The 26,819-nt window shown below is 47.5% G+C and overlaps 1 protein-coding gene across 1 annotated transcript in view; it reads left to right on the top strand.

Annotated features, from left to right (window-relative positions):
* arid1b (AT rich interactive domain 1B (SWI1-like)) overlaps window positions 1-16,428 on the top strand; it is an 82,445-nt gene extending 66,017 nt beyond the window's left edge. The window contains exons 14-22 of the mRNA XM_056294062.1: window positions 557-695; window positions 1,656-1,828; window positions 3,312-3,462; window positions 4,402-4,503; window positions 4,675-4,756; window positions 5,029-5,803; window positions 7,277-7,407; window positions 12,340-13,066; window positions 14,109-16,428. Of these exons, the coding sequence (XP_056150037.1) occupies window positions 557-695; window positions 1,656-1,828; window positions 3,312-3,462; window positions 4,402-4,503; window positions 4,675-4,756; window positions 5,029-5,803; window positions 7,277-7,407; window positions 12,340-13,066; window positions 14,109-15,139 (3,311 nt within the window). The 3' untranslated portion in view covers window positions 15,140-16,428. The remainder of the gene's footprint in view (window positions 1-556; window positions 696-1,655; window positions 1,829-3,311; window positions 3,463-4,401; window positions 4,504-4,674; window positions 4,757-5,028; window positions 5,804-7,276; window positions 7,408-12,339; window positions 13,067-14,108) is intronic.
* Window positions 16,429-26,819: the final 10,391 nt, after the last annotated feature.

The raw sequence follows: 26,819 nt of genomic DNA, 5'->3' as shown, positions 1-26,819 counted from the left end.
GTTAGCTTAGCCTGCCCCGCTCTCCCAGCCGATCCAGCGCCAGCTGTCCCAGCCATCAAACGAAGACAAAACTTAGATGCAGACGTGGACAAAGACACTGCATGGACGGTACTGGGTGAGGCCGCCGCAAACGTGAATTCACGCCGCCATCTTCCCGCACCGGCACTGGGTGAGGCTGCTGCAAATGCGAATTCATGCCGCCATCTTCCCACACCTCCGCCATTCAAGAGAGAGAGAGAGATGGCAGGGGGCTAATGATGATGAGAACAGAAGTAGAAGTGGGCTCAATCTGACCTACTTTGACACCACACACACACACACACACACACACACACACACACACACACACTATTACATATAACACACACACACTAATACATATACACTAACACACACACACACACACACATACACTGTAGTTGCAGCAACCCACCACAGACCTTACCATTACAAAAACCCGTTTGTCCTCTCTGTTGACTTGCTTATCATCAGTTGGTCTCCCCCCCACCTCCCTCCCTCTCTCTCTCTCTCTCTCTCTCTCTCTTGCTCTCTCCAGCCAACTCAGGTTCCCTGCAAGGGCCCAACACCCCCCAGTCAACAGGCAGTGGCTCGCTGACTGAGGCCCCTGGTGACCTCAAGCCCCCTACCCCCGCATCCACCCCCCACAGCCACATGACACCCCAGCTGGGCAGCAGGTAGGAGAGACGCATCTACTGACCGGTCTCCCTCGGTGTTCCTGCTTGACATCTTCTGTATGACTCGTTCAAAGCTGCAATCCGAAATATTCTCACCGTTTTTGATACTTTGAGTATCTGGTATAGTTAAAACAATTACCACTGTCCACATCCTGCAGATGATAGCAGTATGAGATGTGGATGGTTGGTGTCTGGTAGTACTTTGCCAGGAAATTATAGGCTGCATAGTGTTTTCCATCTTCATCACAGCAGCCAGATGAGGAAGAGGAAGGCAGGTAGTGTTGAGTTAGAAGAAGTGAAGTTGTTGTGTCTAACCAACAGATATGACAGAACAAGCTGGTAGACCTTTACCAACACATAGTACTACATCAGTAAGTACAACTCAGGTTCGGCCATGCCATTACCAACATCTACAGAAGAGAGGGTGAGTTAAATAATCATCTTCAGGGTTGGAGCTTGCAGTCTAGATTCTCTCCACACCAGTGGTGGTTACACCTGGTGGCTTAATGTGGAATGATGGTTCACGGTGAGAGAACTGGGGGCAGGAGGATTTCTGCTGGGTTTCCAGCTCCTCGAGGGAAGGGATGAGCAGGGTCATGTTTAAAACACGATTTTGGAAATAGTAAGCTGTAGAGATAGTGCTTAGAAGGAAACTTTCTGTTTTTAGAAAATATCCAAAGAACCTTGTTTTCAGACCAGTAGCCTGAAGCAGAACCAGAATTGGGACCAGAACAGGGAAATGATGCTAGACTCCAGTCCCCAAACACCAGAACATGGTGACAGGACTTTTAAAACTCTAAGGCGTAAGTCATGTTGTATTCATACAAGTTACTCTACACATTTGTTATCAGAGAAACACAAAGTTCAACTGAACCAAAAAACCCAAAGAAAAAGCAAAACTGGAGTTCCATCCCATTGTGCCCCAGTTCTGACCGGGTCTTGACTCGGTTTGTCTTCCAGGACCAGCGGAGTGAGCGTCCAGGATCCTTTTTCAGAGGGCAATGATCCCACGCTCCATGGAAAACGTGGCCCTGGGCCTGCCGGAGGTCCCTACCAGCAAGGAGTTGGTCCAACCGAACCCTCCATGAGGATGCAGTATGAGGTCAAAGACCCGTATGGAACACCCCGGAAGGGTGAGGAGGAGGCTGAACACATCAGTGTTGTTGACTGGACAGATCAAGGACAAGATGCTGCATAATATTCATCTATTTTTCATCCATACCCCTTGTCTTTATTGAAAATTGTTTTATGAATGATGAATTCTAACTTTAGAGAAGAAGCCATGATGGGACTGTTGTTCAGAATAGATTCAAAGTGGTGCTGGACATCTCATTTGGCTTTGGAACAGTCACTTCCCAAAATGTTCTCTGAAAGGAAAACATTTCCAGCGTTGTCTTTATCGTGTGGGTCATATGATTGGTGTGTGACCCATAGTGGTGTGAATGTGACTCACAGGAAAAGAGGCTCTGTTCTGAAAAAGTTATGGATCTAATTTAGATGTTTGTTTGTTTTTTATTCAGTGCAGTATTTGCATTAATAGCAGAATAAAATCACAGCTAGCAGGCCACAGTGCAGTATTTGCATTAATAGCAGAATAAAATCACAGCTAGCAGACCAACAAGGTTGGGCAGCCCGGTGGCACAGCGGTTAGCACGGTCGCCTCACAGCAGGAAGATCCAGGGTTCGATCCCTGGGGTTGTCCAACCTCGGGGGTCATCCGAGGTCGTCCTTTGTGTGGAGTTTGCATGTTCTCCCTGTGTCTGTGGTGGGTTTTCTCCAGGTGCTCCGGTTTCCCCTACCATCATAAACACATGCATGTTAGGGTTAATACTCCTGTCTGTGCCCCTGACCGAGGCAGGCAAGACGAACTGGAGTTGGTCCCCGGGTGCTGCACGGCGGCTGCCCACTGCTCCTAGCTACACAGCTAGGATGGCTTAAATGCAGAGCGTAATTTCCCTGCGGGGATCAATAAAGTATCTCAAAATCAAAAAGGTGATTAGGAAACTACCAGACTTGATCAGTCCTTCTTATTGATCAGTCCTTCTTATTGGCTTTTTCACGGCTGTCAGAGAGGATTAATCCACTCCAGATGGAAGCCAAAGCCGACAGTTGTTTCTGGTATTGGACCCTCTCCTGCTGCGGGCGGTTCAGTGTCTTGTGGCTGTTCTGCCTCCCAGTGGTCAAAACACAAACTGCCTCGTTATCAATCTCAATAAATCACCAGGGCAGGAAGTTGCAAAGGGGACATCACACTAAGCTCAGGACTTTTGACATGAACTCTGATAATGGCCATCATGGTTTGGCAGGAATTGGCCTGTGTAAAAAAAGGAAAAATCACTGTTTCCCTTCCCCCCCTTTTTTTCAGGCCAACTCCTGCCAAGTCATAATGGCCTGTTTGAAAAAAAAGGGGGGGGTTAGGCTTTTTAAAGGATAGTATGGGGTTTAGAGTAACTCTTACTTCTTTTTCTTAGAAAAAGAGAAAAAACCCTGAACCATCCCTTTAGGAACTAGAACTGCCATGATCGCTAAAGCATTCAGAGATTTAAATGGTAGCTGTGAACCCTCCATTATCCTGGACTTGTCTGCTAAAGAAGCTGTTGCGCCTTCTCTCTGCAGGTCCAGGGCCCACGGAGTCCTACGGGCCAGGCCAGATGCCTAGCGGAGCCATGCAAGACATGTACCCCTGCGGGCCTCCCTCCGGACCCCTGCCTGGGATGGGGGTGGGCCCCAGGACCCAGTATCCCTATGGTCCTGGGTACGAACGCAGGTGGGCGTTGACTCTGCCACTCGCTGCTCTGTCTGCTTTGCCTCAAAACAAATCCGAAGTATCTAAACCCTGTCTGTACCTGGACCTGTTCCAGCACTGAGGATGGCACGCTGTAAGACTGGAGAGGAGAGACAGATGGCTCTCTGAAGCCCAACTGTCATAATTGTTTTTTGGAGGGGGTGTTTTGTATGTAGTGTGTATGTGTTCCCATGTATAAAGCAATGTAGGGTTGTTCCGTTTATGTTTAAAAACGTTCTCATATGTGTGTAGCTTGATTGATTGATTGAAACCTCCCTAAGTGGTTTGTTATGTCCGTCTAGTTTTACTGTCTTCATAAAGAGGACAAAGAAGGTGATTGGCTGGGTAGCGTAGTCTATTCTGTTGCCTACCAACATGGGGATCACCGGGTCGAATCCCCATGTTACCTCCGGCTTGGTCGGGCGTCCCTACAGACACAATTGGCTGTGTCTGCGGGTGGGAAGCCGGATGTGTCCTGGTCGCTGCACTTGCGCCTCCTCTGGTCAGTCAGGGCGGCTGTTCGGTGGGGGGAGTGGGGGGAATAGCGTGATGCTCCCACGTGCTATGTCCCCCTGGTGGAACTCCTCATTGTCAGGTGAAAAGAAGGGCCTGGCGATCCCACATGTATCAGAGGAGGCATGTGGTAGTCTGCAGCCCTCCCCGGGTCGGCAGAGGGGGTGGAGCAGAGACCAGGACGGTTCGGAAGAGTGGGGCAATTTGCCTGGTACAACTGGGGAGAAAAAGGGGGTTAAAAAAAAAAAGGTGATTGGTTACTGAGGTGAGATGTGAGGAGCAAACCAGAGAACCAGTCAGAGCTGTTGGTTCGGTTCAGCAGTGGAAATAACTTCTCCAGTCAGATTCTACCAGGATTGTGTGTGCGGGACCGTCAAGCTTACCTGTACTGTGTGTTCCTGTCCTCAGGCCCGACCACGTGTTGGGACCAGAGGGAGGTATGGCGCCTCCCAGTGGACCCTCTGGAAATGACCCCAGCATGTATCCCAGCACCAGATACCCACCTCAGAGGTAGACAGCTTCCTACTGATCTAAAACACCAGTATGGCAAAGTATGATCAAGTCTTTCTGCAGTCCGTGAAACGCAGTAAAACATTCCAGCTAGAAGTAGTTTTTTGTTAGAAGACAGTAATAGGCTCTGCTTCTCTTCAATTCTTTTTGTTTTGTCTTCCTCATTCTCAGACATGGACATGATGGCTACGGACAGCAGTACCCCCACAATATGCCCTACAGCCCCCACCAAACCCCCATGTACCCGCCTCAGGTCAGCCAGACCACAGGGGGGTGCTACCACTCATCCTCACACGCTTACCAGTCCTTTTTATCAGTTTATGGATGAACTTGATTCTTGATCTTGAATCTTATCACAGTGCTAATACATTTAATATTGCACTAGAGGGGGTTGTTGCCCTTTTCTTATTGTCCGTTCTGTTTCATAATGATTAAAAGTTTGAGAACTGTAACTGTGGCTCTCTCTGACAAGTCTCCAGATGACAAGATGTTTGATATATGCTGTGCTTGTGTTTGTGTTGGCAGGGTTATAAGCGGCCTGTAGAGGGGATGTACCCACCGGCCAAACGCCATGAGAGCGATGCTTCATGGCTGCAGCAGTACAGCGGGCAGCAAGCTGACCTGTACGCTCAGTACGGAGGGACGGGAGGGTACATGGGCCCCGAGCGCCGGCCAATCCAGGGCCAGTTCCCATACCCTTACAGCAGAGACCGCATGCCCCCCGCTGCACAGGGCCCCACCCAGCATGCCATGATGAGCGGGGGGCCTCCTGCTGTCTCTGGGGGCTCGGGGGAGGGGCCCCCGGCCAACATGTGGCACCCCAGGACAGACGTCGGCTACCCTTACCCTGTCCGGCAGGGCCAGGGGCCGCCCTACCCCAGCCTGAGCAAAGTAGAGGAACCAGAAGGAAGGGCCCCTCTGGACTCCCAGTGGCCCTCCAGTCACCCGGGCCAGCGCCAGTCCCCCTACCCGCCCCCATCCTCCTCTTCCTCCCCATCTTCCTCCTCCATACCTCCCCTGCCCTCCCGACCGCCCCTCTCCTCCTACCAGTCCACCCCTCCCATCTCTAACCACATCTCCCGAGCGCCCAGCCCCTCCTCTTTCCCCCGCCCCATGGGAGGCTCTCTGTCCCCCAACGGCGCCACCTACATGGCCTCTGTGAAGAAGGTGGGTTTGGCTGGCTCTGTGCCCGCCCAGAGCCTCCCCCTCATCCAGAGAGACGTGGTGTTCCCGCCCAGCTCGGTGGAGGCTACCCAACCCAAACTGAAGCCCAAACGAAGACTCACCAGCAAGGATACAGGTCTGAATCCTGTCTCGTCAAAACACACATGATGGTCTCCATAGAACAACTCATCACCCCATACAAACCTTGTGACAACACATTGATGGCACTTGGATGAAAATTATATTTGTTAAAGGGTGATAAAAGAACACCGACTGTTATTAAAATGAGCACTGAGTGCACTGAAAGTGAGGATCTTAAGAGAGTTATAGATCTGTTTTACCAGGAAAACTGATGTTGCACTGAAAGTGAGGCTCTTAAGAGAGTTATCGATCTGTTTTACCAGGAAAAGTGATGTTGCACTGAAAGTGAGGATCTTAAGAGAGTTATAGATCTGTTTTATTCAGGAAAACTGATTTTGCACTGAAAGTGAGGATCTTAAGAGTTATAGATCTGTTTTGCCAGGAAAACTGATGTTGCACGGAAAGTGAGGATCTTAAAAAAGTTATAGAACTGTTTTACCAGGAAAACTGATGTTGCACTGAAAGTGAGGATCTTAAGACAGTTATAGATCTGATTTACCAGGAAAACTGATCTTGCACTGAAAGTGAGGATCTTAAGACATTTATAGATCTGATTTACCAGGAAAACTGATCTTGCACTGAAAGTGAGGATCTTAAGAGAGTTATCGATCTGTTTTACCAGGAAAACTGATGTTGCACTGAAAGTGAGGATCTTAAGAGAGTTATAGATCTTTTTTACTCAGGAAAACTTATTTTGCACTGAAAGTGAGGATCTTAAGAGTTATAGATCTGTTTTGCCAGGAAAACTGATGTTGCACGGAAAGTGAGGATCTTAAAAAAGTTATAGAACTGTTTTACCAGGAAAACTGATGTTGCACTGAAAGTGAGGATCTTAAGACCGTTATAGATCTGTTTTACCAGGAAAACTGATCTTGCACTGAAAGTGAGGATCTTAAGAGAGTTATAGATCTGTTTTACCATAGAAACTGATGTTGCATTGAAAGTGAGGCTCTTAAGAGAGTTATAGATCTGTTTTACCAGGAAAACTGATGTTGCACTGAAAGTGAGGATCTTAAGAGTTATAGATCTGTTTTACTCAGAAAAACTGATGGTGCACTGAAAGTGAGGATCTTAAGAGAGTTATAGATCTGTTTTACTCAGGAAAACTGATGTTGCATTGAAAGTGAGGATCTTAAGAGAGTTATAGATCTGTTTTACTCAGGAAAACTGATGTTGCACTGAAAGTGAGGATCTTAAGAGTTATAGATCTGTTTTACTCAGAAAAACTGATGTTGCACTGAAAGTGAGGATCTTAAGAGAGTTCTAGATCTGTTTTACTCAGAAAAACTGATGTTGCATTGAACGTGAGGATCTTAAGAGAGTTCTAGATCTGTTTTACTCAGGAAAACTGATGTTGCATTGAACGTGAGGATCTTAAGAGAGTTATAGATCTGTTTTACCAGGAAAACTGATGTGAGGTCAAACGTCATCCAACTGTTGGTGTTTTTATTTGAACCACTCCAACCAGGAACCCCGGAGGCATGGCGTGTGATGATGTCACTGAAATCCGGCCTATTGGCAGAGAGCACATGGGCTCTGGACACCATCAACATCCTGCTGTATGATGACAGCACTGTCGGCTCGTTCAGCCTGTCGCAGGTCAGTCCCTCGTAACGCAGCTGGCCTCAACGCACTGCACGACATGTTAACACAAACACACATCCCCTGTCTCTTGTCATTGCTGTGCGTCCACTGCTGTCTAAGTGGGTCTGATGACTTCCTGTTAGGAGGACAGGTCATCTGGACTCACTGTTATACAGCTTGAAGAACCCAAAATTGTTGAAATTGCTTATGGTGATCACATCCGTCCAGGCTGATATGACCCCACAAGCAGGCAATCATTTTAGGCAAGGTCAAGGGTTTTGGGGGGGGGTTTTTTGTTGTTTTTTTTTTGGATGACCATCTTACTGGACATGTACACTTATGTGATAAAAAATGTCATTAAACAGAAAACTTGTCTCTTTTACCGTATTGATTAAAAGTCAGTACTGTACTGTCGGTTATTGTACTGTAATAAAAGATCAGCTGCTTCAAACAGGAATTTAAAGATAGGCTAAGCGTTGTCTAAAGTACATTTTAGGGTTAGTATTATTAGGGTTAATACTCCTGTCTGTGCCCCTGAGCAAGGCAATGGAAAGAAGAGCTGGAGCTGGTCCCTGGGTGCCGCTGTACAGTAGGATGGGTTACATGCAGAGAACACGTGTCGTTGTAACCTGTACAGTGACAAAGTAAAGTGGCTTTACTTCTTCCTTCTTAATAACTGTAAAACGAAAGTCCGTGACACGTTAGACTGTCTGTGATTTCAGAGGCGGCTTTTCAGAGCAGAGGCGCTGCTCAGTATCTTGGGAGTGAGTGAGGAAAAAAAACATTTGAATGTGAGATTTCCTGCATTACGTTGGCTCAGAAATAGTTTTTAATTTCACGTTGAATGAGTTGAAATTATGTCTTCGTGTAGACCAGATTTCGCCTGCCAATGCAACATGACTTGAGAAATACCTTCACACTAATCAATAGTGGCGGTGTGTGGCGCAGTGGTTGGCGCGGTCACTTTGCGGCGAGTGGGGGGGGGGGTCCTGGGTTCGAGCCCCAGGGTGGTCCAGCCTTGGGGGTCGTCCTGGGACGCCCTCTGTGTGGTGTTTCCCTGTGTCTGCGTGGGTTTCCTCCGGGGGCTCCGGTTTCCTCCCACAGTCCAAAGACATGTAGGTCAGGTGAATCGTCCGTACTAAATTGTCCCTAGCTGTGTGTTTGTGTGTGTGTGTGATGGTCTGGCGGCCTGTCCAGGGTGTCTCTCCGCCTGCCGCCCAGTGACTGCTGGGATAGGCTCCAGCATCCCCGCGACCCTGAGAGCAGGATAAGCGGTTCGGATGATGGGTGGATGGATGGATGAATGTATAAAAGTCCGAAAATTATCACTTTCAGCAGTTCGTTTGATCACATGACCAGATTATTTACACAGCGTTTGAATAGGACTGATTCCATGTGATGACTTGCGATCAGCATAAGCGATTCCTGCTGTGTTTTGTCTTTTGTCTGCATCGGCTCGCACAACCTCAGATGAACTTCAGTGTTTGAGCTGTCACACTGTCTGACCAGTAAATAAACAACAGGTCCAGTTTAACACCATATTTACTGTCTGTGGTGGTTCTGATAAAAGTGGCTTTAGAAACACTATGGTGACATCTGAACCATGTCTGAAATCAATAAAACCCTCTTATGGATATCAGTTGTTTTTGCCTGTGGAGTTCAGAGCAGCAGCGTAATATAATTAATGGCCCCGGGCAAGTTTAATGTGGGGTTTCTCCCCTTCCCCGGCCGCTGTGTCGGTGGGGACGTTGTCAGCTCGGTGGTCCAGCGTCCTGATGACTCCTAGTTTGTGCTCCAGTGGATGATGAGAGTCAAACCTTAAGTACCGATCAGTATGTGTCGGTTTACGGTAAACATCAACAATCAAATGTCCCCCACCACTGACTGCAATGTCACAGTGTAAGAAGACTACGCTGTCATGTTCCACATCCTCCCTGGTGAACTTGATGTGCTCGTTCACAGAGTTAATGTGGTTGGTGAAATGTGGTACAACCTGAGATTTAATTTTAACCCAGGTGTCGTCCACAAATCTGAACCACTGGCTAGGTGGTGTTCCTGGATCGGACATCAGAGCCTCTTTTCCACTTCCTCCATATAAAAGTTGGCCACTACAGGTGAGACTGGGGAACCCCTAGCACACCCATGCCTCTGCCTGCAGTACTGCCCCCTGTATGTGAAGTACGTGAACTGGAGACACAGCTTCAGGAGCAGACACACTTGGTCAGTGTTAAGGGTGGTCCTAGGGCTGCACGATAATGGGCAAAATGATAATCACGATTAGTTTGATCAATATTGAGATCACGATTATTCGTTGATTTTAGGGACAAAATATATTTTCTTTTAAAATAATTCTCCTGTGTGGTCACCATCGCTGTAATGAATTGCCAGGTTCAAGTGCGGCTCCATTGTTCTGCTTGACCGTAGGTCAGTGGTAGTCGCAAAGTACTCGACAGCTGTGACACCCCTGTCTATTTCCCCTCGACGTTTTGCATACAGCGCAGGTAATGCCACTTGGGGAAAATAGTTGCCTGAGGGGATCACATATCTTTTGTCCAGTGTGTTGACCATTTTCCTGAAGCCTCCATTGCTCAGTGTTTAATGGACACATATCTTTGGCCAAATGTAGTGCGACTGCATTGGTTATTTCAGTCTGTCTTTGGGAGCTGGATGGATGCGGTGACGTGCTGTACAGGGTTGCTGTTATGGATGTCTGAGTTGACGTTGTACAGGGACAGGGATTCAGTGAGCTGACGTTACCAACGTTACTCCTCTTGGCTTTCGTGCATTCATCGTACTGCAGTTTGTGGTGTTTTTTCAGGTGGTTGAAAAGATTAGTTGTGTTGCTTTGTGGCGCACACACAACTCTACGGCACTCTTTGCATATGACTTGTTCTTGGTTGACATCACTTGCCCTAAATCCACACTATTTCCAAACAAGGGATGATGATCCGTTTCGAGGGACTAGCTCTTCGCCTTCTGCTCCAGACATCTGATACTTGTTTTGCCCTTACTCGTCTACTCTGGACTGCAGCCGCAGCAACCAGAACATTTTTGCACAGGCTGTTACTTCAGGGTTGCCGCTTAAAGGGAACAGCTGTGATTGGTCAGGCAGGTAGTTTAGGAAGTGCTTGATTTGATATGCAGCAGAGTGTTCCATGAGCGGAGCACGCATTTTAAACGTCAGTATCGTAGTCGATCATGTTCATTTAATTGCGGGAAGCCAAAATTGCGATTGCGATTAATATTCGATTAATTGTGCAGCCCTCGGTGGTCCTATTACTAAGGGTGGGGTCATTCTGTAATTTCATACGGACTACGTCCACTGCTTCATCACCATTAATACACATGAAGAGAGACTTCTTTGGCAGTCCATTGAAATTGATGATGACTGTGACGCAGTTTAAGCTCGGCAAGCATGCAAGCTCTCCTCGCAAGTGCTTTTCCCCTCGAGCTCTCCTCACATCACGCCTTGCACAGTAGTTAAGACAGTCGGTGTCGTGCCCCCGCCAGTCTCTCTGGACCTCAGAACCCATTCCTAAGCGGTACACCGTAGTGCAGCGGGCTCAGTAGATACAGAGGTTGCCCCGCAGTGACAGTGTACTTGTCAAGTGATGCCATCCATAGACCAACAGAGTGGTTCCTCTGCATGCCTTCTGATGTTTGTGCCATTGGTCCGATAGGGCTCATGATCCTATTGGGCTCCTCTGCTGCCAGCGCCTTCTTGCATTTGAATTCGGAGTTAACTTCCCCTAGCCTTTGCCTAAAGAGGCAGATCTACAAGGCAGTAGAAACGGATAGTGCCATCTACTGTCATAATGGTAGCAGCAAAGACTGCCCTAACTTGGCACCATTTAACCCGTAGCTGGGGCTGGTTCGTAGGCATCAGGGAATATCCACACACCGGTGGGCCTGCGTACTGCACGTCTAGGGGCCAGACCTCCTCCGAGTCCCTTGTAGTTCAACCAGGGTCCAAGATCCCATTTACCGTTTGTTGCCACGAGGAGGCACTACATAGCAATTGCTGTTGGAGAGGCTATGTACTGGCAGGGAGAGACTTGCGTGCTCAGGTCTCCTGTTCACACTTCTGCTAGCCAGCGGTGTGGTTTGAGAGTGAGACGTGACCGACACAGAAGTGAGACCTAACATAAGAGACCATTGGGCACCGCAGTTTGCATATGAAACCGGTCGTTGGTTTGGGTCGTTATGCCACTGTATTGTTTATAAGGGTGGGATACCTGCAGTCAGTTGAGACTGAAGAGGTCACTTAGATGAGTGATGAAACGTTCCTCTCAATAAACGTTGTGTCCAGATGACCTGATTCAGCCATCTGTGATTATGCTGCTAACTTATCGTCCATTTACTGAAGAACTTCCTTGCTAAAAGGTTGAGAAAAAAAATTGACGTCCAGCAAGTTTAACACAAATGACAGGGAGCAATGTCATTGGACAAATTAGCATTTCCCAGCAAGCTATATGTGGTGGGTAGAAATTATATTTATTTTTAGTAAAACATGCAGTTTTGGAACATATCAATAAGGACAATAAAAATATGACTCAAAACCATAGGGGTTATACACAAGGTGGGAGGGTGGTATATATAGCTGTTATAATTATACATAATTTTTTAACGTTATCGTTGGTTACTTTGAAGATTGCATGAAATGGTCAGTGCGCAAGAGGGCCTACCTACAATAGTTAATCAGCAAAAAAAAGAAAGAAAAGGCCTTCCTTCATGGTTCAGAGCAAGGCATTAATACCACCAGGGTTACAGGTTCCATTCCCAGTTGGACCATCAGCGTTAAGACTTGTTTCCATTCAAGGTGCTGTAAAACACTTAAGATAAAAGAATCAACAAAACATCAGCTGTTAATGCCCAAGATAGAGAAACGTTTTCCTCCACTGGGAACCAGTTTAAGTGAAGATGGTTTTTGTTTCTGTCTCTTTCTAGCTTTCTGGTTTCCTGGAGCTGATCGTGGAGCACTATCGTCGCTGTCTGATCCAGATCTTTGGGATCCTGGAGGAGTATGAGGTGGGCAACAAGGGCCAGCGGACCCTGCTCGGGCTGCAGCACCACCCTGCCAGGGACCAGACACCAGGTGAGGAGCAACCGGGGAGTCCCCAGCCCGAGACCCAACGGCAGGAGGAGCAGAGTATACCCAGCAAGTCTTCAGAAGAGAAGGAGGAGTCACTCCTCACAGCAACACCTCCCTTCAAGAGCACAAAGGAAGAGGAGAGGGATGGAAAGGAGGAAGCTGCTACTGTTACAGAGGAAGAGTGTGGAGGGGGAGAAGAGGAGGAGGAGGAAGAGGTGTGGGGGGGGTTGTCCTCAGAGCAGCCCGATCCTGACCAGAGCCGGGAGCTGGCGGAGCCTCCGCCCCAACAGGCCAGTAAGTTTGACAAGTATCCAATCAAAGTGGAGGAAGGGGAGGAGCGGTGGGCGGAGCTAAACCTGACGGTGGGCTTTACCAGTGGCCTGCTCCACTGGCAGGCTGGCGGAGGAGACTCCACCACTCACATCCAGACTCACCTGGAGCTCCGCAGTGGGGGCGCCAACCTCCCCGACCCATTAAGGAGAGGACAGAGCCTGCAGGAGGAGATCAGGGAGCTGCTGGAGGGAGAAGCAGAGAGCCTGACGGCCCCCCGCGATGACGGCGTCCGGCCCGACTCCCAACAAGGTAACCAGTGCCTCCTGTTGGGAGCATTCAGTCTTTACTGACAGTTACACCTCACTTCAAATCATTTCCCACATTTCACTGCAGACACATTACAGTTTGTAAATGTTACTACGCCTTGGTCACAACTTTACGTACTGTCGGTTTGACGGAAACCGGCTGAACTCAATGTCTGACCCTGGAACAACACCGTAACGCTCAAATTCTGGTGTTGGATTTCTACGAAGCTCGGATTTCATGTCGGAGGAAACGTTCCTCTCAGCGGAGTAACACAACAAAATGTTTACTGGCATGACAAATACACCTGAATTGGTAACTGTGGTAGGCAGGTATGAAAGGCTCACTGTCTATCAGAATTTAATTAAAACGTAGGCTTATCATCAATCCCATTCAGGTCGATAATCAGAAAAAATTCCCAATGATTATTGATTTATGTATCAACAAATTTCAATGAAAATACTGCTTATGACTGGAAACCAGTGTAGCGCATAAACTTACTAACTAGCCAATATTCTGGTTTATATAATTATAAAAAGGAGACAAATCCTCATGTCATAAAAATGTTTTATTAAAATAAAATAAGTTGGGCATCTAGACTGCATTTTGCCCCACATGTGGAGTGCACCATTCGTTTTGTTTTTATATAAATGAAACAAGCCGATTACCGACTGAAGCAAATCCACTGAGTTAAGAGACGTGTACAGGTGGCGGTTGGAGGTCCCGAAATGTATGAAATTACACAAGCGAATGGACTGAAAAACAAGGCATCAAAAAATGTGGTTTTAATGTAGCGATGCATGAAGATGTTCTGGTTACAGCCATGTGTAACTCAGTAGTCAGTGTACTGATAGTCTATGACATACCTATTAAAAAGACTAGCAGGCTACTGACAGTCCAATCTCGCACCCTCGAGGGTGCCACTGCTGTACTGATGAACAACCACTCTGATCTGAGTCTCCACAGATGCATGAGGTTCAAATCTGTGAAAGTAGTGAATTAAAGTGAAATTAGCCACAAAACTGAACTTCTTATTTCCTTTTGTCAGGTCCGCTGTGGGGTGGTGGCTCCACCCTGAGTCCACTCGCCCAACTGGAAGATGAGCCGCGGTGCAGCGACCAGGCGCCGCTCTCCACTGCCGAGGCCTGGCAGGATGAGCTCGCCCGCCGCTGCGTTTGCATTTCCAATGTGGTGCGCGGCCTCTCCTTTGTCCCCGGAAACGACGCAGACATGTCGCGCCACCCGGGCCTGGTTTTGATCCTGGGCCGCCTTATCCTGCTGCACCACCTGCATCCCCGCAGGAAAAGGACACCTCCTAGCTACCAGCAGGAGGAAGAGCAGGGCCTGGCCTGCAGCAGGGATGAGTGGTGGTGGGAGTGCCTGGAGGCGCTGAGGGAGAACACGCTGGTGACACTGGCCAACATCTCGGGTCAGCTGGACCTGTCACTCTACCCGGAGAGCATCTGTCTGCCCATCCTGGACGGGCTGCTCCATTGGATGGTCTGCCCCGCTGCCCGGGCCCACGACCCCTTCTGCTCAGCGGGGGGCTCCTCCTCACTCACCCCCCAGAGGCTGGTCCTGGAGTGTCTGTGCAAGCTGAGCATCCTGGATGCCAACGTGGACCTGCTGCTGGCCACGCCCCCCTTCAGCCGCCAGCAGAAGCTGTTTGCCACACTGATGCGCCACGTGGGTGAGCGTAAGAGCCCAGTGTGTCGTGAGATGGCGGTGGCCGTGCTGTCCAACCTGGCGCAGGGTGATCCCATGGCAGCACGCGCCATCGCCTTGCAGAAAGGCAGCGTGGGAACTCTGATCGGCTTTCTGGAGGACAGCAAGGCCGCGGCGCAGTACCAACAGAACCCGCACAGCCTGCTTCACCCAGCGGCTGGACCGGAACCGCCCAGCATTAGCATGATGTGCCGTGCGGCCAAAGCCCTGCTGGCGCTGGCCCGGGTAGAGGAGAACCAGCCGGAGTTTGTTCTCTATGAGAGCCGCCTGCTGGACCTCTCTCTGTCCCCAGCACTCGACTCCTCTGTGGCTGCCATCTTGTGCGAGGTACTGTTCAAACTCAGCCGCTCGTGACACGCACACAGGCACAGAGCGCGCTCAGTAGGCAGGGTTCGGAAGAGCCCCACCCACCTGCAGCGAGCACTAAGGCACCGTCTGGTATTATATTTTTATTTAAAGAAGAGAACAGGAAAATGTTTTTAAATACAAATGAATATATAGAGAATATATATGGTTCCTCTGCTCCATCCACAAAGGTTTATTTGGGATTTTTAAGTAATTTTAATACAAAAATATTTAATACTTGGTATTTTTAATTTTTTTTCTATTTTTATTTTGTTGGTTTTATTCATTTTGTTTGGTTTTCGCCAAAGTCGGCTCATCGGCGATGGAGAACGCTGGTCTTGGGAGCTCTCTGGGTGTTTTTAAACGGATGTGGCGGTTTGGTTTCTTTCTTCGTTTTTCTGTTTCTGCGGTTCTGTCGGCTCTGGTGTTCTGTTTCGGGGACTGCGGGGTTCATCCGGTTTATTTAAATAGCGACATGTGTTGTACATAGACCTCCTCTCTTTTCATGTGGTATGGCAGGAAACACTGAGCTCCTCACAATATTCAGTCCAGGTTTCTTGTTCTGGGTAAAATCAACTGCTGTGCAATAGGGTTTATTAGGCTCGGGTTGTTTTTCTTTTGTTTGTTTGTTTGTTGGGGGGGGGGTACTAAATGTGAATCATTTGACCATCAGCAATTAGACCATCAGTATTGGCGAAGCATACCAGTGTGAGGTGAAGGAGAATCCCTCACTCTGACTTCAGATCAACGTCTAAGAGGCAGTCCGGTAGTCCACTTCTCTACCGGTCTCTCATCAATCTGGTTGTTTTGTCATCGTCTTCGTCTCAGCCCGGCGTGTAAATACAACTTGTACATTCAACCGCAAAGTTTGTTTTGCTCGGAGGGACGGTGGCAGGACCGTACCATCCTCTGTGACGGTAGTGGATCATCCAGATCAACGGTCGTCTTCAGAATCACGATACTGTTCGTCTGGATCGGGATGTTTGGTCACGCTCTGCAGAGGAGGCGAGGACTGTTTTCTGTGTCGGATGAGGGGTTTGTGGAGGTTTTGGGGGGGGACACCTCAGCTGTTTTTATCACGAGGACGAACACGGGATAAACTTGTTGGACAGAAAAGAGGTCACCTTAACTGACGCAACTTAAAATCAGTTGTAACGCAATTATTAAAAAAAACAACAACTATCTCCATCCAGCTCGTCTCCGGTTTACTCTGACGAACATGGTTTCTTCAGTATCAGATGTTTATACTCGATGTGCCACAAGAAAACGAATAAAACATACATGAAATCTGGTCGAGCACTGGGAACGCTGCTTTCAACTCTCTTTGTCCACATGTGGGATGATGGAGGTGGGCTGTTGTCAGAAGGACCGGGCGCTGGGAAAGTACTGAAAGTGTTAAAGGTTCAAAATGTGGCAACCTCAAGACCCTGTTTACACCTGGTGTTAATAATCTGGATCCAGATCAGTTATCTGGCTGAGGGAAAGCTGGAATTAATTCAAGGTGTAACAACACAGTACGCAGATCAGAAGGTGGGATGTCTGCCAGCAGTCTGAGTCACACTGTGGTCACATCCAAACCAGGAATCTGGTATAGCGTCCGGGTGGCGTGGCGGTCTATTCTGTTGCCTACCAACACAGGGGTCGGCGGTTCGAATCCCCATGTTACCTCCGGCTTGGTCGGGCGTCCCTACAGACACAATTGGCCGTGTCTGCGGGTGGGAAGCCGGATGTGGGTATGTGTCCTGGTCGCTGCACTAGCGCCTCCTCTGGTCAGCTGGGGCGCCTGTTTGGGGAGAGGGGGAACTGGGGGGAATATCGTGATCCTCTCACATGCTACGTCCCCCTGGTGAAACTCCTCACTGTCAGGTGAAAAGAAGCGGCTGGCGACTCCACATGTATCGGAGGAGGCATGTGGTAGTCTGCAGCCCTCCCTGGATCGGCAGAGGGGGTGGAGCAGCGACCAGGACGGCTCGGAAGAGTGGGGTGATTGGCCGGATACAATTTGGGGAGAAAAAGGGGGACCCCCCCCCCAAAAAAAAAGTAGGGATAAATTCAAACAGACCTTGCCTTTGGTAAGACAGAACCATCCAGGAAGTTGAAACAAAGTGAACATGGGCTTTATGACCTGGTTTTCTCATTTCTCCATCATATTATGCTCCTATTCTACAACTTGTGCCAAAAAGTAAATCACAAAACTACTTTACTTGTTTTACATAAAAACCTAATCAGCTTAACTTCCTCTAAAACAGAAACGTTTTTGTGATTGCGTCACCAAGTCGGGCAGGCCAGCGACATTCCAACCAATCATATCGTCAAAGGTTTTGCACCGTCCAATCAAATCACATCCCTCCCTGTTTAGTCCCGCCCTAATATCCTGTTTTACTTGGAAATACGTCACATGACAGAAGCGAGGTATGACGTTTCATGTTGTCTCAAACTATAAAACATATTTCAACTCGTTCTATAGTTCGTCATTTACCCATATTCAGCTGTCAGTAGTTACATTCAGCTGTCTGTAGTTACCTTCAGCTGTCTGTAGTTACCTTCAGCTGTCTGTAGTTACCTTCAGCTGTCTGGTTACCTTCAGCTGTCTAGTTACCTTCAACTGTCTGTAGTTACCTTCAGCTGTCTGGTTACCTTCAGCTGTCTGTAGTTACCTTCAGCTGTCTGTAGTTACCTTCAGCTGTCTGTAGTTACCTTCAGCTGTCTGTAGTTACATTCAGCTGTCTGGTTACCTTCAGCTGTCTGTAGTTACCTTCAGCTGTCTGGTTACCTTCAGCTGTCTGGTTACCTTCAGCTGTCTGTAGTTACCTTCAGCTGTCTGGTTACCTTCAGCTGTCTGGTTACCTTCAGCTGTCTGTAGTTACATTCAGCTGTCTGGTTACCTTCAGCTGTCTGTAGTTACCTTCAGCTGTCTGTAGTTACCTTCAGCTGTCTAGTTACTACCTTCAGCTGTCTGTAGTTACCTTCAGCTGTCTGTAGTTACCTTCAGCTGTCTGTAGTTACCCTCAGCTGTCTGGTTACCTTCAGCTGTCTGTAGTTACCTTCAGCTGTCTGTAGTTACTACCTTCAGCTGTCTGTAGTTACTACCTTCAGCTGTCTGTAGTTACCCTCAGCTGTCTGGTTACCTTCAGCTGTCTGTAGTTACCTTCAGCTGTCTGTAGTTACATTCAGCTGTCTGTAGTTACATTCAGCTGTCTGGTTACCTTCAGCTGCCTTGTTACCTTCAGCTGTCTAGTTACCTTCAGCTGTCTGTAGTTACATTCAGCTGTCTGGTTACCTTCAGCTGTCTGTAGTTACCTTCAGCTGTCTGTAGTTACCTTCAGCTGTCTAGTTACTACCTTCAGCTGTCTGTAGTTACCTTCAGCTGTCTGTAGTTACCTTCAGCTGTCTGGTTACCTTCAGCTGTCTGGTTACCTTCAGCTGTCTGTAGTTACCTTCAGCTGTCTGGTTACCTTCAGCTGTCTGTAGTTACCTTCAGCTGTCTGGTTACCTTCAGCTGTCTGTAGTTACCTTCAGCTGTCTGTAGTTACATTCAGCTGTCTGTAGTTACATTCAGCTGTCTGTAGTTACCTTCAGCTGTCTGGTTACCTTCAGCTGTCTGTAGTTACCTTCAGCTGTCTGGTTACCTTCAGCTGTCTGTAGTTACCTTCAGCTGTCTGTAGTTACCTTCAGCTGTCTGGTTACCTTCAGCTGTCTGTAGTTACCTTCAGCTGTCTGGTTACCTTCAGCTGTCTGTAGTTACCTTCAGCTGTCTGTAGTTACCTTCAGCTGTCTGTAGTTACCTTCAGCTGTCTGGTTACCTTCAGCTGTCTAGTTACCTTCAACTGTCTGTAGTTACCTTCAGCTGTCTGGTTACCTTCAGCTGTCTGTAGTTACCTTCAGCTGTCTGTAGTTACCTTCAGCTGTCTGTAGTTACCTTCAGCTGTCTGGTTACCTTCAGCTGTCTGTAGTTACCTTCAGCTGTCTGTAGTTACCTTCAGCTGTCTGTAGTTACCTTCAGCTGTCTGGTTACCTTCAGCTGTCTGTAGTTACATTCAGCTGTCTGGTTACCTTCAGCTGTCAGTAGTTACCTTCAGCTGTCTGTAGTTAGCTTCAGCTGTCTGGTTACCTTCAGCTGTCAGTAGTTACCTTCAGCTGTCTGTAGTTACATTCAGCTGTCTAGTTACCTTCAGCTGTCTGTAGTTACCTTCAGCTGTCAGTAGTTACCTTCAGCTGTCTGTAGTTACCTTCAGCTGTCTGGTTACCTTCAGCTGTCTGTAGTTACATTCAGCTGTCTGTAGTTACCTTCAGCTGTCTAGTTACTACCTTCAGCTGTCTGTAGTTACTACCTTCAGCTGTCTGTAGTTACCTTCAGCTGTCTGTAGTTACCCTCAGCTGTCTGGTTACCTTCAGCTGTCTGTAGTTACCTTCAGCTGTCTGTAGTTACTACCTTCAGCTGTCTGTAGTTACTACCTTCAGCTGTCTGTAGTTACCCTCAGCTGTCTGGTTACCTTCAGCTGTCTGTAGTTACCTTCAGCTGTCTGTAGTTACATTCAGCTGTCTGTAGTTACATTCAGCTGTCTGGTTACCTTCAGCTGCCTTGTTACCTTCAGCTGTCTAGTTACCTTCAGCTGTCTGTAGTTACATTCAGCTGTCTGGTTACCTTCAGCTGTCTGGTTACCTTCAGCTGTCTGTAGTTACATTCAGCTGTCTGTAGTTACCTTCAGCTGCCTGGTTACCTTCAGCTGTCTGTAGTTACCTTCAGCTGCCTGGTTACCTTCAGCTGTCTAGTTACCTTCAGCTGTCTGTAGTTACATTCAGCTGTCTGTAGTTACCTTCAGCTGTCTGGTTACCTTCAGCTGTCTAGTTACCTTCAGCTGTCTGTAGTTACCTTCAGCTGCCTGGTTACCTTCAGCTGTCTGTAGTTACCTTCAGCTGTCTGGTTACCTTCAGCTGTCTGTAGTTACCTTCAGCTGTCTGTAGTTACCTTCAGCTGTCTGTAGTTACATTCAGCTGTCTGGTTACCTTCAGCTGCCTGGTTACCTTCAGCTGTCTGTAGTTACCTTCAGCTGTCTGGTTACCTTCAGCTGTCTGTAGTTACCTTCAGCTGCCTGGTTACCTTCAGCTGTCTGTAGTTACATTCAGCTGTCTGGTTACCTTCAGCTGCCTGGTAACCTTCAGCTGTCTGTAGTTACTACCTTCAGCTGTCTAGTTACCTTCAGCTGTCTGTAGTTACTACCTTCAGCTGTCTGGTTACCTTCAGCTGCCTGGTTACCTTCAGCTGTCTGTAGTTACCTTCAGCTGTCTGTAGTTACTACCTTCAGCTGTCTAGTTACCTTCAGCTGTCTGTAGTTACTACCTTCAGCTGTCTGTAGTTACCTTCAGCTGCCTGGTTACCTTCAGCTGTCTGTAGTTACCTTCAGCTGTCTGTAGTTACTACCTTCAGCTGTCTGTAGTTACATTCAGCTGTCTGTAGTTACATTCAACTGTCTGTAGTTACATTCAGCTGTCTGTAGTTACATTCAACCGTCTGTAGTTACATTCAGCTGTCTGGTTACCTTCAGCTGTCTGTAGTTACATTCAGCTGTCTGGTTACCTTCAGCTGTCTGTAGTTACCTTCAGCTGTCTGGTTACCTTCAGCTGTCTGTAGTTACCTTCAGCTGTCTGTAGTTACATTCAGCTGTCTGTAGTTACATTCAACTGTCTGTAGTTACCTTCAGCTGTCTGTAGTTACATTCAGCTGTCTGTAGTTACATTCAGCTGTCTGTAGTTACATTCAGCTGTCTGTAGTTACATTCAACCGTCTGTAGTTACATTCAGCTGTCTGGTTACCTTCAGCTGTCTGTAGTTACATTCAGCTGTCTGTAGTTACCTTCAGCTGTCTGGTTACCTTCAGCTGTCTGTAGTTACATTCAGCTGTCTGGTTACCTTCAGCTGTCTGTAGTTACATTCAGCTGTCTGGTTACCTTCAGCTGCCTGGTAACCTTCAGCTGTCTGTAGTTACCTTCAGCTGCCTGGTTACCTTCAGCTGTCTGTAGTTACCTTCAGCTGCCTGGTAACCTTCAGCTGTCTGTAGTTACTACCTTCAGCTGTCTAGTTACCTTCAGCTGTCTGTAGTTACTACCTTCAGCTGTCTGTAGTTACCTTCAGCTGCCTGGTTACCTTCAGCTGTCTGTAGTTACCTTCAGCTGTCTGTAGTTACTACCTTCAGCTGTCTGTAGTTACCTTCAGCTGTCTGTAGTTACATTCAGCTGTCTGTAGTTACATTCAACTGTCTGTAGTTACATTCAGCTGTCTGGTTACCTTCAGCTGTCTGTAGTTACCTTCAGCTGTCTGTAGTTACCTTCAGCTGTCTGGTTACCTTCAGCTGTCTGTAGTTACCTTCAGCTGTCTGGTTACCTTCAGCTGTCTGTAGTTACCTTCAGCTGTCTGTAGTTACCTTCAGCTGTCTGTAGTTACATTCAGCTGTCTGTAGTTACATTCAACTGTCTGTAGTTACCTTCAGCTGTCTGTAGTTACATTCAGCTGTCTGTAGTTACATTCAGCCGTCTGTAGTTACATTCAACCGTCTGTAGTTACATTCAGCTGTCTGGTTACCTTCAGCTGTCTGTAGTTACATTCAGCTGTCTAGTTACCTTCACTGCAGGTAGACGTGACGGCAGAACTACTGGCTGCTGAATCTAAAACGTGAAATGGTTCTATTGTTGGTTCTGATCATACTTTGTCTTCCCATCCACTGGTTTCCTTTACATAGTTCCACTGAAACATGACACCTGATCACAACACGACACACACACACACACACACACACACACACACACACACACACACAGATAGATAGACAGACAGACACATAGACAGATAGATAGACAGATAGATAGACAGACAGAGGGATAGACAGATAAAGGGATAGACAGACAGACAGACCTCTCTCTCCCTCTGTCTCTCAGAAAAGATGGAGGGAGAGACAGAATGTTTTCAGCCTCCCATCATGACAGTTTCAGATCGGGAACAACGAGTGACTGTAATGAACTACTGGTAGGATTCTGTCTGTCTGTCCATCTGTCTGTCTGTCTGTCTGTCTGTCCATCTGTCTGTCTGTCTGTCCATCTGTCTGTCTGTAGTTACCTTCAGCTGTCTGTAGTTACTACCTTCAGCTGTCTAGTTACCTTCAGCTGTCTGTAGTTACTACCTTCAGCTGTCTGTAGTTACCTTCAGCTGCCTGGTTACCTTCAGCTGTCTGTAGTTACCTTCAGCTGTCTGTAGTTACATTCAGCTGTCTGTAGTTACATTCAGCTGTCTGTAGTTACATTCAACTGTCTGTAGTTACATTCAGCTGTCTGTAGTTACATTCAGCTGTCTGTAGTTACATTCAACCGTCTGTAGTTACATTCAGCTGTCTGGTTACCTTCAGCTGTCTGTAGTTACATTCAGCTGTCTGGTTACCTTCAGCTGTCTGTAGTTACCTTCAGCTGTCTGGTTACCTTCAGCTGTCTGTAGTTACCTTCAGCTGTCTGTAGTTACATTCAGCTGTCTGTAGTTACATTCAACTGTCTGTAGTTACCTTCAGCTGTCTGTAGTTACATTCAGCTGTCTGTAGTTACATTCAGCTGTCTGTAGTTACATTCAGCTGTCTGTAGTTACATTCAACCGTCTGTAGTTACATTCAGCTGTCTGGTTACCTTCAGCTGTCTGTAGTTACATTCAGCTGTCTGGTTACCTTCAGCTGTCTGTAGTTACCTTCAGCTGTCTGGTTACCTTCAGCTGTCTGTAGTTACATTCAGCTGTCTGGTTACCTTCAGCTGTCTGTAGTTACATTCAGCTGTCTGGTTACCTTCAGCTGCCTGGTAACCTTCAGCTGTCTGTAGTTACCTTCAGCTGCCTGGTTACCTTCAGCTGTCTGTAGTTACCTTCAGCTGCCTGGTAACCTTCAGCTGTCTGTAGTTACTACCTTCAGCTGTCTAGTTACCTTCAGCTGTCTGTAGTTACTACCTTCAGCTGTCTGTAGTTACCTTCAGCTGCCTGGTTACCTTCAGCTGTCTGTAGTTACCTTCAGCTGTCTGGTTACCTTCAGCTGTCTGTAGTTACCTTCAGCTGTCTGTAGTTACATTCAGCTGTCTGGTTACCTTCAGCTGCCTGGTAACCTTCAGCTGTCTGTAGTTACCTTCAGCTGCCTGGTTACCTTCAGCTGTCTGTAGTTACCTTCAGCTGCCTGGTAACCTTCAGCTGTCTGTAGTTACTACCTTCAGCTGTCTAGTTACCTTCAGCTGTCTGTAGTTACTACCTTCAGCTGTCTGTAGTTACCTTCAGCTGCCTGGTTACCTTCAGCTGTCTGTAGTTACCTTCAGCTGTCTGTAGTTACTACCTTCAGCTGTCTGTAGTTACCTTCAGCTGTCTGTAGTTACATTCAGCTGTCTGTAGTTACATTCAACTGTCTGTAGTTACATTCAGCTGTCTGTAGTTACATTCAGCTGTCTGTAGTTACATTCAACCGTCTGTAGTTACATTCAGCTGTCTGGTTACCTTCAGCTGTCTGTAGTTACCTTCAGCTGTCTGTAGTTACCTTCAGCTGTCTGTAGTTACATTCAGCTGTCTGTAGTTACATTCAACTGTCTGTAGTTACCTTCAGCTGTCTGTAGTTACATTCAGCTGTCTGTAGTTACATTCAACCGTCTGTAGTTACATTCAGCTGTCTGGTTACCTTCAGCTGTCTGTAGTTACATTCAGCTGTCTAGTTACCTTCACTGCAGGTAGACGTGACGGCAGAACTACTGGCTGCTGAATCTAAAACGTGAAATGGTTCTACTGTTGGTTCTGATGATACGTTGTCTTCCCATCCACTGGTTTCCTTTACATAGTTCCACTGAAACATGACACCTGATCACAACACGACACACACACACACACACAGATAGATAGACAGACAGACACATAGACAGATAGATAGACAGATAGATAGATAAAGGGATAGACAGACAGACAGACCTCTCTCTCCCTCTGTCTCTCAGAAAAGATGGAGGGAGAGACAGAATGTTTTCAGCCTCCCATCATGACAGTTTCAGATCGGGAACAACGAGTGACTGTAATGAACTACTGGTAGGATTCTGTCTGTCTGTCCATCTGTCCATCTGTCTGTCTGTCTGTCCATCTGTCTGTCTGTCTGTCCATCTGTCTGTCTGTAGTTACCTTCAGCTGTCTGTAGTTACTACCTTCAGCTGTCTAGTTACCTTCAGCTGTCTGTAGTTACTACCTTCAGCTGTCTGTAGTTACCTTCAGCTGCCTGGTTACCTTCAGCTGTCTGTAGTTACCTTCAGCTGTCTGTAGTTACTACCTTCAGCTGTCTGTAGTTACATTCAGCTGTCTGTAGTTACATTCAACTGTCTGTAGTTACATTCAGCTGTCTGTAGTTACATTCAGCTGTCTGTAGTTACATTCAACCGTCTGTAGTTACATTCAGCTGTCTGGTTACCTTCAGCTGTCTGTAGTTACATTCAGCTGTCTGGTTACCTTCAGCTGTCTGTAGTTACCTTCAGCTGTCTGGTTACCTTCAGCTGTCTGTAGTTACCTTCAGCTGTCTGTAGTTACATTCAGCTGTCTGTAGTTACATTCAACTGTCTGTAGTTACCTTCAGCTGTCTGTAGTTACATTCAGCTGTCTGTAGTTACATTCAGCTGTCTGTAGTTACCTTCAGCTGTCTGTAGTTACATTCAGCTGTCTGTAGTTACATTCAACCGTCTGTAGTTACATTCAGCTGTCTGGTTACCTTCAGCTGTCTGTAGTTACATTCAGCTGTCTGGTTACCTTCAGCTGTCTGTAGTTACCTTCAGCTGTCTGGTTACCTTCAGCTGTCTGTAGTTACATTCAGCTGTCTGGTTACCTTCAGCTGTCTGTAGTTACATTCAGCTGTCTGGTTACCTTCAGCTGCCTGGTAACCTTCAGCTGTCTGTAGTTACCTTCAGCTGCCTGGTTACCTTCAGCTGTCTGTAGTTACCTTCAGCTGCCTGGTAACCTTCAGCTGTCTGTAGTTACTACCTTCAGCTGTCTAGTTACCTTCAGCTGTCTGTAGTTACTACCTTCAGCTGTCTGTAGTTACCTTCAGCTGCCTGGTTACCTTCAGCTGTCTGTAGTTACCTTCAGCTGTCTGTAGTTACATTCAGCTGTCTGGTTACATTCAGCTGTCTGTAGTTACATTCAGCTGTCTGTAGTTACATTCAGCTGCCTGGTTACCTTCAGCTGTCTGTAGTTACATTCAGCTGTCTGTAGTTACATTCAGCTGTCTGGTTACCTTCAGCTGTCTGTAGTTACCTTCAGCTGTCTGTAGTTACATTCAGCTGTCTGTAGTTACATTCAGCTGCCTGGTTACCTTCAGCTGTCTGTAGTTACCTTCAGCTGTCTGTAGTTACATTCAGCTGTCTGGTTACCTTCAGCTGCCTGGTTACCTTCAGCTGTCTGTAGTTACCTTCAGCTGTCTGTAGTTACCTTCAGCTGTCTGTAGTTACCTTCAGCTGTCAGTAGTTACCTTCAGCTGTCTGTAGTTACATTCAGCTGTCAGTAGTTACCTTCAGCTGTCTGTAGTTACATTCAGCTGTCAGTAGTTACCTTCAGCTGTCTGTAGTTACATTCAGCTGTCTGGTTACCTTCACTGCAGGTAGACGTGACGGCAGAACTACTGGCTGCTGAATCTAAAACGTGAAATGGTTCTACTGTTGGTTCTGATCATACTTTGTCTTCCCATCCACTGGTTTCCCTTACATAGTTCCACTGAAACATGACACCTGATCACAACACGACACACACACACACACAGATAGACAGATAGATAGATAGATAGATAGACAGACAGAGGGATAGACAGATAAAGGGATAGACAGATAAAGGGATAGACAGACAGAGGGATAGACAGATAAAGGGATAGACAGACAGACAGACAGACCTCTCTCTCCCTCTGTCTCTCAGAAAAGATGGAGGGAGAGACAGAATGTTTTCAGCCTCCCATCATGACAGTTTCAGATCGGGAACAACGGGTGGCTGTAATGAACTACTGGTAGGATTCTGTCTGTCTGTCTGTCCATCTGTCTGTCTGTCTGTCCATCTGTCTGTCCGTCTCCCCGGTGAACAGAAAACCAGCAGCGTTGGTGGTATCTGAGGACCTGACTGAGAACCACTGCCATGAGCCGTGTCTGCAGTGATGGACGGTGTAAACGACAGACCAGGTTTTGTTCAGCTCCCGTCAACATAACGCGTCTCGGCGGTTTCTCAGAAAGCGGCGCCACCGTGTGCGGGCTAGCGGCTGCACACCCTGGCGGACTTTTCTCGACCCGGCGAACAGAATTCAGTTCAGTTGGGCCGACTCGGTTAAGATAACGGGTGGATGGATGGATGACTCGTGTGTTTTTAGACCTCCCGGGCCGAGGGGGACCGTGCGGCATCGGTCCCCAGTTCTGACCCGAGAGGTGTGACCACGTCAGCCCCCTGACATGTTCGGAGAAACAAAGACTCACACAGAAAACTTGTGACTTTACGAGTCAGGCGAGAGACTGACACGCCGTCTTTATTCCCTGCTGGGACATCCGGCTGGCGAGGACCGTTTTAATTCCCAGCACCATCAGCCAACACCACGAAGAAGAACCCAACTCCTTCATGTGGGCAAAACAATTGTCTTGATGAAAGTCTCTGAAAGTGAAAATACAGGAAGTCCAAGACAGAC

This window comes from Lampris incognitus, chromosome 15, assembly GCF_029633865.1.
Source record: "Lampris incognitus isolate fLamInc1 chromosome 15, fLamInc1.hap2, whole genome shotgun sequence".
Classification (NCBI taxonomy): Eukaryota; Metazoa; Chordata; class Actinopteri; order Lampriformes; family Lampridae; genus Lampris; species Lampris incognitus.
This window is presented reverse-complemented; position numbering and strand designations above follow the sequence as displayed.